Source organism: Carlito syrichta, unplaced genomic scaffold (genome assembly GCF_000164805.1).
Source record: "Carlito syrichta isolate Samal-C Ts95f unplaced genomic scaffold, Tarsius_syrichta-2.0.1 Scaffold295544, whole genome shotgun sequence".
Classification (NCBI taxonomy): Eukaryota; Metazoa; Chordata; class Mammalia; order Primates; family Tarsiidae; genus Carlito; species Carlito syrichta.
Genome location: NW_007239640.1, coordinates 133,050 through 147,985, shown reverse-complemented (window position 1 = coordinate 147,985; position 14,936 = coordinate 133,050). Strand labels below are relative to the sequence as shown.

The 14,936-nt window shown below is 37.3% G+C and overlaps 1 protein-coding gene across 1 annotated transcript in view; it reads left to right on the top strand.

Annotated features, from left to right (window-relative positions):
* NAA16 (N(alpha)-acetyltransferase 16, NatA auxiliary subunit) overlaps window positions 1-14,936 on the top strand; it is a 71,978-nt gene that overhangs the window by 18,129 nt on the left and 38,913 nt on the right. The window contains exons 7-8 of the mRNA XM_008054515.2: window positions 2,142-2,237; window positions 14,281-14,387. Coding sequence (XP_008052706.1) covers window positions 2,142-2,237; window positions 14,281-14,387 — 203 coding nt within the window. The remainder of the gene's footprint in view (window positions 1-2,141; window positions 2,238-14,280; window positions 14,388-14,936) is intronic.

The following is a 14,936-nucleotide window of genomic DNA, read 5'->3' as shown; positions in this document are numbered from 1 at the left end:
CGCTGCACTCCAGTCTGGGTGACAGAGTAAGACTCCAACTAAAAAAAAAAAAAAGAAAGAAAATGTGAGATAACTATAATTTTTCTTTAAACTGCTAGTCACAATGTTGCAATTAATAAAATAATTTTAATGTTTTGGTAAAATAAATGTAACGTTCCATATGTCAAGATCCTTGGTTACTATAAGATATATTGACTGCAAAACTAATCACACTACTTTATCATTTAGGCTCCTTAGGACCTTTTCTTCCCCAAAGTAAGTTCTGGAGCTCCAACTTGTGACTTCAGATAGGGCATTGAAATGGTTCAGTTTTGTCTTAATATTCATTTAATGGCATTTATAAGACTTACTACATCTTGGGTGGTGAAGAAATTTATTTTATGCTTACAGCTTGTCATTATCTAAGATGAGGCATAAATATGAGAACTATTTTTCAAAAATATACAGTTGCATCCAAGTACAAGGGTCTTGAATATTTTGTGAGGTCTCCAAATTATTAACAGAATGTGATAATTTTTTTCACATATCTCAGGTTTTAGTATTCAACTACATTGGACCTCCCAAACATTGAGGGAAGGAATGAGTCTAAACAAAATAAAGCTTTACCACTTAAAGTGTAGTATTCACAATTGTGATACTAAACACTACATTTTATATGGAGAGAACCTTGTTTTGTTAGCACCTGGTTTATTTTTCTGTGGTCTGAATTAAAATCCACTGAATGCCTTATGGTTCAAAAACACTTTGTTTGTTTGCTTTTTCTTAAAATTTTGCTGTAAATTGTCTTATTGCTTATGTAAAACACTGCATGTAGTCTCTCTTTGTACATTATGTAGGATATTATTTTAGAATAATGAACTACACCCAAATCCTGTTCTTCAGATTGTTGTTTTAATTTCTTTTTTTTTTTTGAGTTGGAGTCTCACTCTGTCACCCAGACTGGAGTGCAGTGACCGCTCCTGGCCACCGCAGCCTCTACCTACTGGGCTCCGGCGATCCTTTCGCCTCAACCTTCCAAGTAGCTGGAACTACAGGCATGTGCTACCACGCCCGGCTAATTTTTTATTTATTTATTGTAGAGATGAGGTCTCGCCAAGTTGCCCAGGTGGGTCTCGAACTCGTGGGCTCAGGCAATTCACTCACCTCAGCCTCCCAAGGTGTGGGATTACAGGCTGAGCCACCAAGTCCGGCCAGGTTGTTGTTTTAGAGTAACACAGTTTTTATTAATACTCTATGTGGTTCTATAAAATTTAGGTGGTTCTTGGGGGAGAAGTTAAAACTTTCTGTTAGAAGTATATTTTATATCTTTTGGCAGAAATGATTGCCACTTTAAAGTATCTGAACTAATAGAATTCTTTATAATGAAGTTTCATCAAATATTTTAATTTAGTTCTTTTTAAATATAAAACTTTTGCAATCATAATTATAAAACAGTTGCTTTTTTTTTTTTGAGTTGGAGTCTTACTCTGTCGCACAGACTGGAGTGCAGTGGCCGCTCCCGGCCACCGCAGCCTCGACCTGCTGGGCTCCGGCGATCCTTCCACCTTAGCCTTCCAAGTAGCCGGAATTACAGGCACGCACTACCACGCCCGGCTGATTTTTTGATTTATTGTAGAGATGAGGTCTCACTGCCCAAGCAGGTCTCGAACCCGCGGGCTCGGGCAATCCACTCACCTCAGCCTCCCAAAGGCGTGGGATTACAGGCTGAGCCACTGAGCCTGGCTAACTGTTGCTTTTTAAAAGTCTAGTCAACAGGTGTTGCAGACTTTTATGGGAATATATGTAAGCATCTTTGGTTTAGAGTATTTGCATAAGATATAAACAATACATTATAAAAGGATTTTCTTTGTCATGAGTTGTGTGCTAAAGGATTATAAGAGAAGTATAGCATATCTTGAGTTTATGTGCCTTCTGTGTATGTGATTTCAGTTATATATAGAATCTGTTGTGATGAAAGAAATTTTGGGTTTCTCCGAAGTTCAGGTTTAAAATAGTGACTTACTGGTAATAGTATTTCACCACCTGATGAAAGCAGCTTAATATAGTTAATGTAATTTTTATTTATGACATAAAGTTTATTAGCATTTTATCATAGATAAAAGTTTTGATGCTATGAATCTATCCATATTTACTGATAATAGGCTCTTTAGAAGAGAGGCTTCAAATTTATGAAGAAATTAGTAAGCAGCATCCCAGAGCAATTTCACCTAGAAGATTACCTTTGAATCTTGTCCCAGGTAATATTAGGATATTTTGTGTAATACTAATAATTGTTTTTCAGAATTACTCATGTTATTTGTATTTTAAAAATATTTCTGCTTTAGAGTTTACATCCACGTCAGTTTTAGATGTGAGAATAACCAGTTATGAATTTATTATGCATATGTTAAATAGAATGTTATATTTCATTCTATAGCTAAATGTTGATTTTAAATATATGAACTTACCTATATAGAATTGCTATTCTTTTTTTAATTATAAATTACAGTTTAGGGTTAGGTATACAACTGTTGATTATGCAGGTACCCTTGTTGATGAGGTATGCCTCTTCCTGCCCTAGCAGTTTCCCTCAACTGCCCATCCCACCCCCCTCCCCTAACAGTTTCCCACTACTGCCAATCCCTTATAGTATTATAATAATTGTTCAAGGGCCGCTTATGAGTGAAAACATACGGTACTCTGTTCTATGTTTCTGTGATAGATCACTGAGTATCCATGGAAGTTGCTGTGAAGTCCATATGTTTGTCCTTCTTTATGGCTGCATAATATTCCATTGTATATATGTACCACATTTTTAAAATCCAGTTCAGCTTCAATGGGCAACATGGTTAGTTCCATGTTTTTGCTGTTGTGAATAGAGCTGGAACAAACAGGTGTGTGTAGGTATCTTTTTTGTAGAATGATTTGAGTTCCTCCAGGTGTATTCCCAATAGGAGAATTGCTGGGTCAATTTCTGGTTCTTTCAGAAATCCCCACACTGTCTTCCAAAAAGATTGCACTAGTTTGCATTCCTACCAGCAGTGTAGAAGCGTTCCTTTTTGTCTGCATCCCTGCCAGCATCTGTTGTTGTTTGTTTTATCAATGATGGCCATTCTTACTGGGGTTAGGTGGTATCTCAGTGTGGTTTTGATTTGCATTTCTCTGATGATGAGTGAGGCTGAGCATTTTTTTTTTTGAGTTGGATTCTCACTCTGTCACCGAGACTTGAGTGCAGTGGCCGCTCCCGGCCACCGCAGCCTCTACCTGCTGGGCTCCGGCGATCCTTCTGCCTCAGCCTTCCAAGTAGCCGGAATTACAGGTGTGCGCTACCATGCCCACCTGATTTCTTGATTTATTGTAGAGATGAGGTCTCGCTGCCCAGGTGGATCTCGAACCTGCGGGCTCAGGCAATCCACTCACCTCAGCCTCCCAAAGGCGCGGGATTACAGGCTGAGCCACCGAGCCCAGCAGGGTGGATGATTTTTGAGATGTATTTTTTGATCCAACTTGCTAAAATCTTGTTGAGAATTTTAGCACCTATGTTCATCAAGGATATTGGTCTGTAGTTCTCTTACTGTGTTGAATCTTTACCTGGTGTGGATATCAATGTGATGTTAGCTTTGTAAAATGATTTGGGGAGAATTCCATCCTTCTCAATTGCCTGGAATACTTTCAGTAGGATTGGTATCAGCTCTTCCTTGTATATTTTGTAGAATTCTGCTGGATAGCCATCCAGTTCAGGGCTTTTTTTTGTAGGTAGTTTTCATATGACAGAGTCAATTTCCTGGGTTGTTACTGGTGTATTTAGTGTCTCAATGTCCTCTTGTTTCAACCTGGGGAGGTTGTGTGATGTCAGAAAGTCTTCCATTTCATTTGGGTTATCAAGTTTGTTTCCATATAGGTATACATAGTAATCTCTGATTATCTTTTGTATTTCTTCGGGATCAGTTGTGATTTGATCTTTTGTATTTCTGATTGTGTTTATTTGGACTTTTTTCTCTCTTTTTCTTAGTCATTCTTGCTATGGGTCCATCAATCTTGTTAATTCTTTCAAAGAACCAACTTTTTGTTTTGTTGATGTTTTCTATGATATTTTTGTCTCCTGTGTCCCATATTTGGGTTCATAATTTGGTGATTTGGAATCTTCTGTTAAAATTGGAGTTTTGATGGTCTTCTTTTACTAGCTCCCTTAGGTGATTTGTTAGGCTCTCCACTTGTGATCTTTCTGTTTTCTTGATGTGTGCTCGTAGAGATATAAATTCCCCTCTTAGAACTGATTTCATGGCATCCCAAAGTGTTAGTTAGATGTTTCTTCATTTTCATTTGTTTCCAGGAATCTTTTGATTTCAGCGTTGACCCAGTAGTTGTTAGGCATCATGACGTTTAGTGTCCATGTCTTTGTGGGCTTTGGGGAAATTTTTTTTGGTGTTGATATTTATTTTTATTTCACTGTGGTCTGGGAATGTGCATGGCAAGATTTCAACCTTATGGAATTTGTTTATGCTTGATTTATGACCAAGGATGTGATCAATCTTGGAGTATGTTATGTGGTGATGAGTAAAATGTCTATTCTGTGGTTGTTGGGTGGAATAATCTGTAGTTATTTATTAAGTCCATTTGGTTGAGTGTCAAGTTTAGGTTCTCGAACTCCTTGTTGATTTTTTTGCCTCATTGGTCTATGTAGGGCTGTTAGTGGGGATTCAGATCCCCTGCTATAATTGTGTTAGAGTCAATATCTTTTTTGAGTTTACTTAGTAGTTGCTTTATAAATCCTGGTGCTCCTGTGTTGGGTAGCATATATGTTTAGAATGGATATTTTTTGTTGATGGATTGAACCTTATATCATTATGTAGTGTCTTTCTGCATCTTTTAAAATATTTGATAGCTTGAAGGTTGTTTTGTCTGATACCAAGATCGCAACTCCTGCCTTCTTTTGTGATCCGTTTTCCATCCTTTAACTTTTAATTTGTGCGTCCCTTGTAGTGAGCTGAGTCTCCTGGATGCAGCAAATAATTGGGTCATGGTTTCTTATCCAGTTTGCCATTCTGTGTCTTTTCAGTGTGTATTTAGTCCGTTCACTTTCAGACTGATTATTGAAATGTGATTGTTTATCCCTGTCATGAGGTTCTTATAAAGTTTTTTCTTTTGGCTTTGGGGTTGATATATGTGTGTATTTTCAAGTTTCTTGTGCTGTATTCTCTGTTGATTCTCTGCTCTGCTGTTCTCTTGGGAAGTTGTGGTCGTTCTTTTTTTTTCTTCTGTGCTTACTACCTTTTTAAGTGTCTTCTGTAGAGCTGGTCTGGAAGCTGCATAATCTCTTAGAGATTGGATGTCTGGGAAGGATTTTAATTCTCCATCACTGAAGAAGCTGAGCTTGGCTGGATAGGAAATTCTTGGTTGAAATTGTTTGTCTTTGAGGACTTTGAATATAGGGCTCCAGTCCCTTCTTGCTTGTAGTGTTTCTGCTGATAGGTCTGCTGCTATTCTGATTGGTTTTCCCCAGTAGGTAGTCTGACCTTTCTCTCTTGCTGCCTTTAGGATTTTTTCTTTTGTGCTTTGTGTAGGCAAATTACTATGTGACTAGGGGTTGGTCTTCTCATTTGATATCTTGTGGGGGTTTTCTGTATCTCTTGTGCTTGACTGGTCACATCTCTGGTGTGATGGGGAAAGTTTTCTTGAATTTCCTCCTGGAATGTTTGCTCCAAGTTGTTCTCCATTTCCCTTTCTTCTCAGGTGTAGGTTCGACCTCTTGATATAATCATACATTTCTTGTAAACTTTGTTCTTTCTTTCTGAGTCTTCTTTCTGTGTTTTTTACAGATAGGGTTAATTCCATGTTCTGGTCTTCAAGTTTTGAGATTCTTTCATCATCTAGATTAATTCTGCTTTCCATGCTTGTCATCTTGTTATTTATTTCCTGGATGAAATTTTTTATTGCCAAAATCTCTGTTACAAGTTCTTTCAGTGTTGTATCTTGTCTTTCTTGAGTCTTATTTACTCTTTCCATTCATTGCCTAATCCCTGTCGTATTATTCTGAGGCCAGTCGTTGGTGACTTCCATTATTTGGTCACCAAGATCTGATATTTCAGGAGTTTTGTCTTTGGTATACTTGAAATTGCCTGTGGTCTTCCTTTGGTGTTTTCTCATTTGTGACATATCTCTTGTTTTTCTCTTTAGTTCTGTTACTCAATGTCAGTGGGAGAGGCTTTCCCTTCTCATGTTTGCTCAGTTCTCTATTCTTCCCTGATCTTGGCTCTGGATATGTTCTATTTTGAAATAGCACGGTGGATGGGAAGCTTTGTTGTCTCTTGTAGTTTTTGAAATTTGACTAAAGTAGGGGATGGGGCACTAGGATTCAGATACTACTTGCAAATGACAATGTTCATTTATTGTGGTATGTATTCCCTGAGACCCACCCCCCACCACCACTGTATATGACAGTGCAAAGCAGAAACCAATGCAAAAAACAACTGAACACACACACATAGACATATACACACACACATCCCAAAATAAAGTGTAATAACAGCACAGTGTAACAACAACAACAACAAAAAACCCAAGAAAACTAAACACACACACACATGCCTAGCTCAAAGTGAATAGAGAAGAAAAACAGACTGGGGGGTGGGAATTCAGATCAAACCCTCCCACATATATTAACACACACCTTAAACTATAAAAAATGAAAATAAAAAAATCCAGAAGAACAAAAACAAACCAATAACAGCAACAAAATTGAAAGGTGAAACACTCAATCATTCATATACACACATAAAAAGAAAACAAAAAAAAAAGAAGAAAGGAACAGAGGAAAAAAAATTTGGGGGGGGGATGCAGATCAGACCCTCACATACACATTCATGCACAAAGGAAAAATATTCAAAAAATAGATGAAATAACAAAGAATTTTTAAAAATTTTTAAAAAATTAAAGAAAAACCCTGCCCTCTTGTGGCAGGCTCTGTAATTGTTCCTCTAATCAGGTCTATCCTGCACAGCCACCACTTTCACTCTCTTCTCAGTGTCTGGGGCAGGGGAAGAGGAGGTGGGTAGGGCTGCAGACCTCCCCTCCCACTCTCATATGGTCAGGAAGATCTCTCATGGGGTGGTGCAGGGTTGTCGCTTCCCCAGGTATGAACTTGCAGGGGGTATCCTAGCCAGGCCTATCCTGGAATGGAGTTTTCCTATTGCAACTGACTCCAGGCTCCTGCCTGGCTTTGTCTGTCTCAATGGTGAGCAAGTTGGAGCATTTTCCTGCCCTGCCTTCAAGATGGTGTTGGGGTGCCTCTCTTGTCCTCTTCGGTGGGACTTTGCCTCTAGACTCTCTCTGCAGCCCCTGCTGCCAGTGCCCTGCCAGGCACTGAAGTGGCCAGGCAAAGCCTGGAGCCAGCAGTCTCTCCTGCCAATTGTGAGGGAGAGCCTGGGGCAACAGTCTCTCCCCACTGCTTTTCACAGGGAAACTTCTGTCCCTTTAAAAAAATAATGGCCCTGGGCTTCTGCAGCCTCGGAAGATCCAGGGACCAAGCAGAGAAGCTGCAGCCCCAGCTACTCCAGGGCCCAGGCCACTTGCTCTGGAGCCCCCACTTAGTCTCTCCCAGCATTTTCTTCCCAGGGAGGGTTTGTTGATTAAAAAAAAAAAAAAGCAAAAGAAAATGACTCTGGGATTTTGCATCCCGGAAATTGTTGGGGTCCAGGCCCAGCAGCTGTGGTACCAGTCGCTGCACCAGGAGAGCCCTGGCCGCTAGCTCCCTCGCCCTCACTCATCTGCCACTCACTCGCTCATCCTGGGATTCTCATAGTCTGACTGGCTCGGCCGCCATCTTCCTGATCCTCTATAGTAGACAAAAATAAAATTGCTGTTCCTAAATTGACCTTATGGAGGGAGAGAGTAGAATGATAGATACCAGAGGCAGGAAGGGGCATGTGGGTGGAGGAATGAAGAGAGGTTGGCTAATGAATATAAACATACAGTTAGAAGGAGTAAGTTCCAGTGTTCAATAGCAAAGTTGACTAGTTAACAGCAATGTAGTGTATATTTCAAAATAGCTAGAAGAGAGGACTTGACATGTTCCCAACACATAGAGAGGACAGATGATCAAAGTAGTGTACGAAGTACCCTGACTTGATCATTATACAAGAAAACAAGAATTATTTTTTAGAGGGTGGGCGCCTTATAGTACAGGCTTCTCATGCTATAGGAACCCATGGGCATCAGTGTACCAGCTAGCATTGTTGTAGGAGGCTGCATTTGGCTTCAGTGAATTTTTTTTGGAGATTGTTTCCACATGTTTGTCCGTTTCATGATGGGTGATTTAACACTGCCGTGAGTATTCAGCAATTTTTGACCCAAAATGGCATGGCTCCTGTGTTGTGCCCTCCCTGTTAACCCATTCTTGCCCTGAACAATTTTGTTTTTGTTTCCCTGAATGAAAATAGTACTCAAAGGGAAACATTTTGCCAGTGTGGAAGAAGTGAAACAATTGGTAGAAGCACTAAAATCGACAAGTTCTTAAACTGTTTTGAGCAGTGGAAAAAGTATCTCAATACTTATATTGCATCAAACTAAGAGTACTTTGAAGGTGACTGAACTTTAAACATCTAAGAATAAATACACAATTTTTATAAATAAATTTCAGATTTTTGGGTGTCCTACCTTGTACATTCTGTGTATGTAACAAAATATGACATGTACCTGGTAAATATGTACATGGAAAACTGCTTTTATGTGACTTTTAAAAAAATACCATATTTATAAAGTAAATTAAATTATATAGAGTTGATAACAAATAATATGTGGTATTATGATTTAAATGGTAGAAACTTTGAAGTTTTATATCTTCTTTTTAGAGCATAAATTTAAAAAAAAGTTGTGGGCTCTTTGTGCCCACCAGTGTTTAAGATAAGAACATCCTAATTCTCTTTGAAGGCCTCTTTTCTCAGAGTTAACTCTTTCCTGAATTTTGCTTTTTTACCATGCCATTACTCTTGTTTATAGCACTCCTTGTATTTTGTATCCCTAAAAACAAAAACAAATGGCTTTTATACTTTATGGAAGTCGGAGTACTAGGTTACATATTTTGTGATTTGCTTCTGTTGTATAATAGTATATTCATGGCCTTGAACAAGTTATTATATGTAGCTGAACTGGTTTGTTTTGAGGTTATTTAGGAGTTAGAGTTTATATTAGCTCTTTAGCTAGTTAATATCTTTGTTGATGGCTTTATAAAAAATGTGTGTTTTTGTGCGGTGGCCGGGAGCGGCCACTGCACTCCAGTCTGGGCGACAGAGTGAGACTCTGACTCAAAAAAAAAAAAAAAAAAAAGTGTGTTTTTGTTGAAGTCTTTAGTTGTAGTTGTAAGTGCTATAGATTATGATTATGATTTTGATATAAATCAGACTCTAGAAATTCAATAATGTAAGAGTATTCTAGGAGAGTGGAAGTCTGCTGGATTATATTTTCTAATATATCCTCATTTATAGTGGAAAATATTTAAGTTATAATTTTATTTTAACATTAAAAATTCTCAGTTGACTAACTTGAGAAATTTATTAAAATATTTCTTAGAAATGTATTGGATTAGATAATAGATAGGAATTTATTTAAAAAGTTCATTTTTTGTTGGTGCATTTCATTTCCACAGTGATGAATAGTGTTCTTCTGATCCTCCCTTTTTTGTTTTGGTTTTGTAGAATATAGAGAGTAGATTTGCCTGATGTTTTCCAGGGAACATAAGTTCAGGTGGATATTAGTAGGCTTGGTGAACTGGGTTTTTTTTTTTTCAGTCAAGTAAGTTTGGGAAACTGGGTGAAGTACAGTTACTATGTTTCTACAGGACTTTTCAGAACTGTTTTTTTTTTTGCGGGGGTTGAAGTCTCACTCTGTTGCCCAGGCTCAAGTGCAGTGGCTTGCTCACAGCTATTGCAGCCTCAACCTGCTGGGCTCAGGGAATCCTTCTGCCTCAACCTTGCAAGTAGCTGGAACTACAGGCATGCACTACCATGCCTGGCTAATTTTTTTTGCTTTTTTGTAGAGACGAGGTCTCGCTGGCCCGCCAAGTTGCCCAGGCTGGTCCCAAACTCCTGGACTCAGGCAATCCTTTTGCCTTGGCCTCCCAGCGTGCTGGGTTTACAGGCTTGGGCCACTGCGCCCGGCCTCAGAACTTCTAATATATGCTTTATGAATTTCCAAGATGAGCGTACATTGTAGGGAGGAATATTTTTCCTAATAAAAGTGTTTTATGGACACTGCTTAGACTGTCGTCCTCCTTCTCCTCCTTTAAAAAAAAAATAACCTTTTTGTAATCAAATTTATATACCATAAAATGTATCATTTTAGTATGTTCATAGTGGTGTGCAACTTTCATCACTGTCTACTTTCAGAAATTTTTCATTACTGCTAAAAGAAACCATTAGCAATCACTCCCCCTGACCCCTCACCCTCAGTCCCTGGCAATCACCAGTTTACTTTGTATACCTGTGGACTTGACTATGTGGGGACATTTCTGATAAGTGGAATCATACCATGTTTGACCATTAATGTCTGAATTTTCCTCCTTTTATTAGTCTTCAGGGATATCTTGTGTTTCATAGTGTGGGTGGGAATAGTTTCTTAGTCGGGAGCTTTAAAATGTGTCCACATGCCTCTTAGGAAAGAAAGAGACCTCATTTAGCTTTAAGATTACATAGAAGATTTCTTTGTTCTCTTTTTCCTCTTTGGAACATGGGCCTTCAGATTTAACACTGCCTAGATTTATTTCCATAGTCAATAAAGTTTGCAAAAAGTTCTCAGTATGTGACTGTACATGGTAGGAAATATATTTTTACTGAAAGAGTCTGGAACAACTGTTGATTGTAAAGTGTGATTTCGGCTAAAGTGGAATCCTCTTAGACCCTCCAGGTCATTTTGTGTTTGAAATATTAAAAGAATCTTTTTACAAGGTAGGTTTCAGTGGAGGGGTCTGATGGCACAGGCTTTGAGCAGCATTACTGTTGAGTTTCTGACATACATATATTTACAAAGCTCTAGTGAATATTTATGAAATTATGCAAATACTTAATTGTATCTGTTCAAAAACAATGTTTCATGACTTTTTTTTCCTTTCTATAAATGTTTATATGCGAGAAGAAAGGCATCTTAACATTATCAAAAGCAATAAGATCTTTTTTCAAGAAACATGATGGAACTTGAGAATGTAAGGTGAAAATTTTGAAAAAGACTTTCTGGTTTTTAGATAAAAGGCTTTTTACCTGCAGAGTAGTGGAGAAATTTCCTAACACCCTAAAATATTAAGTGCTCTGAAAATAATTCAGGGGTAAATCTACTTTTCAAGATAACTGTTTTAATTCATCATGTCTACTCACTGGCTGAGGGATAGAGAGAGGGACACAAATAATTCAGAATATTAAACATAGAATACTAATTAAGTTTTGCTCCATTATTTAGAATGGATTTCTGGTGAATCACAAACAGTCTGATCTTTTGTTTATGCTAATTATTTTAGCATGATTTTTGGAACTTCATGCTACATTTCTGGATAAGATTTAAGCATGGTATGTATGCAGTCAAGTAGCGTGTTATGTGAGCAGTAATGCAATGCAGGTCCTTAAAGACTTTAATGGTCTTCCCCCCCAAAGTAAAAATTGGGGGTAATAAAGAAGTATAAAATAGCTAGGAAGAAGTTGATTTGTTTTTGTGGAAATGTTTTTCTTGTATCTAAAGAGAAAAATTATGAGATGGATACATAATTGATTTGGGAATATGGTGTGTGAGCTGTGTGTAAGCTTCTTGTTTAGATGATACATTTGTACATTTCTAAATTAGAAAGGTTCAGAAAGGTTGGTAAGTGAAGTCCTTTTCCTGCCTGATTTCCTGGATACCAAGTTTGTTCCCTTAAAGACACCATTGTTATCAGTTGATGGTGTATTCTTCCAGAAATACATTGTACATATACAAGCAGAAATATGTGTGGGAAGTTTGTATACAGCTTTCCTTTTTTGTCCATCCTTTTTGCATGGATTGCTGTGCACCTGTTTTTTTTTCTACTTAACTCTATTTGGAGATCAGTCCTAGATCAGTACATAAGGAGCTTCCTCATACCTGCACAGTCTCAATAAATCAAATTTGCCAGTCTGATCTGACTATTCTAAGAATGTTGACCAAGAAGGTGGAGTTTATAGTAGCTTCTGACATGAAGATAAAATGCTTCTTTTCTCAGTAGGTAATTGAAAGTATGGAAAACTCAGTCTTAACTAAAGAAATATAATAGCTGACAGATATTAGGGAAGATAATGATTGACATTTATCAAGTGATTACTATGTGCCAGGCACTGTTTAGTGCTATACACTCACCTTGTTTGAACCATATGAGAGTACTCTTGAGGCCAGTGATGGTGTTACCTTCATTTTACAGTGGTGAAACTGAGGTATTTAGTAGACAAGTTATTTGTCCAAGGTCACACACAAAGTAAGTGGAGGAATATTCTCTAAGAAACAGCATCTTTTACTGTCTACTACAATATTGTTAACTTTTGCTTTTTACCAAAGGAATGCTGGAAAGATTTTATCTCTGAAACAAAGTTTTTGTTGTCTTGGAGTCTAGATTAGAAATTATTTGAAAACAATCTTATAGTTAATTGGGTTAACTTTTTCTTTCACATTTTTATGATATCTAATTATATTGAGTATGCAAGTTTTGTTCAACATGGCCATTCAAAGCAAATAAAAAGAACCACTTTGGGTTGTTAGGTTTTGTTGCACAATGTTGTGATTCATAAAGAAACCTTAGGAGGTAATAATTGCAGTTTTCTTACTTTAGGTTAAATCATTCATGACATATTTGTATCTCTTTTTTTCAAATAATTAGGTAAATCCGTGCCATTTTGGATTTACTGTCAAAATGTTCATATATCTTTGTGTTTAAAATTAAAATGGTTTTAACGTTTTCTGCTTTCAAAGAGTGATGCCAAACATTGTTTGTAAAGCAATTACAGAATTACTTACTCGATGTTGCAAATAGGATACACACACACACACACTTTAAAATATAGATATATATGTATCTATCTATCTATCTATATATATATATATATTTTTTTTTTTTTTTTTTTTGAGTTGGAGTCTCACTCTTTCGCCCAGACTGGAGGCACACTCCTGGCCACCGCAGCCTCGACCTGCTGGGCTCCAGCGATTCTTTTGCCTCAGCCTTCCAAGTAACTGGAACTACAGGCGCGCACTACCACACCTGGCTAATTTTTTTTTTTTTTTATTGATTGTAGAGATGAGGTCTCGCCAAGTTGCCCAGGTGGGTCTCGAACCCATGGGCTCAGGCAGTCCACTCACCTCAGCCTCTCAAAGCACGGGATTACAGGCTGAGCCACCCAGCCCAGCTTATTTATTTTAACTCTAGTGTTAATGCCCCAGGGCCCAGTCTTATGAGTGACATACATTTGCTTTACTTTTATTGTTGTTCACACTCATTGGAATGAAGTTCTATAAGTTCAAGATTTAAAAAAAAGTTTTAACCACTGCCATATCCCTGACGCCTAGAACAGTGCCCACCATGTAGTAGGTGCTTGATACGTGACTGTGGAATGAATGTCTGTTAAAGTAAATGACAAGGTTACTTGGGAAAACATTTGTAAACACCAAGTTAGTGTTTAAAAAACCTCATCTTTACAATAAATCAAAAAAATCAGCCGGGCGTGGTAGCGCATGCCTGTAATTCCAGAAGGCTGAGGCGGAAGGATCGCCGGAGCCCAGCAGGTCAAGGCTGCGGTGGCCAGGAGTGGCCACTGCAGTCCAGTCTGGGTGACAAAGTGAGACTCCAACTCAAAAAAAAAAAAAAAAGATCTGCTACCACTTGAATATAGTGCTAGTTCAGTAGTCTGTTGCAGAGTGCTTTATAAGTTTCTGCAGGGTTTTAAGAGGTAGATAGCAGAACTGAGTCTGTGCTAGTCAGTGAGATATTAGGAAAGACACTTGCTATTGTGGCTACATTCAGAATAGATAGTAGGTTACTTTTACTTTCAAAACTGCATAATCATTTTGTTTACCTACCTTTTGAAGTATTCCTTGAAGATACTTTATAACTAAATCGAGGAAAAAATATAGTTGCCAACTGAGCTATTTGGCGTTACCGTTTGTAGGTGGTAACAAGAAATAATGCGGATTGATTTTTTTGGGTTTATAAATTGTATAAGGGGATAATTGTTTCTGAGGGAACTTTATTTTTATTTAGAAAATCATTTTAAAGATTGTTTGCATCAATTGAAGTATAACAAAGTACACTTTTGTTTCTAGGTGAAAAATTTAGAGAACTAATGGATAAGTTCCTGAGGGTTAACTTCAGTAAAGGCTGCCCACCCTTGTTTACTACTTTGAAATCTTTATATTACAATACAGAAAAGGTAAAATTTGGTATTTATTCAGTTTTGCTATAGACTTTTTACTAACTTAATATGGAAAGATATCCGTGTAAATAATATGCTATGGTTTAATCATGTTATATGCTTTAGTAGTGTTACTTTCTTTACTTTCAGTCTAATAATGGATGTACTGAAAATATATGCCTGTAATATAAGTAATATTAAAGGAAATGTCAGTGTGTGAAATTTACCAAGTAAAGGGTTTATAAAACATTAAGATTATAAAGGTTGTTTATTTTTAGTGGGTATTCTTTTATTAGAATTTAAAATTTGATGTTGTTACCAGAGGTTTACAGTTAACCAGTGCATGTTTATCTATTATAATATGATTATGGATTTTTAAATTTGTTAAGCATGCTTTTAAAGTTAGAGCTTGGATAATTGAGTTAGTGCAACAGTAAAATGACATTTGGGCTATAGAGTACAAATTACTAGTTAGGCTACATTTTAATAAATATAGTTTTAGCTAGTTTTTGAATAAAGGGAATGTGTTTCTGCTTTTTAAAATTAGAAAATAGGCACTTAAATCCT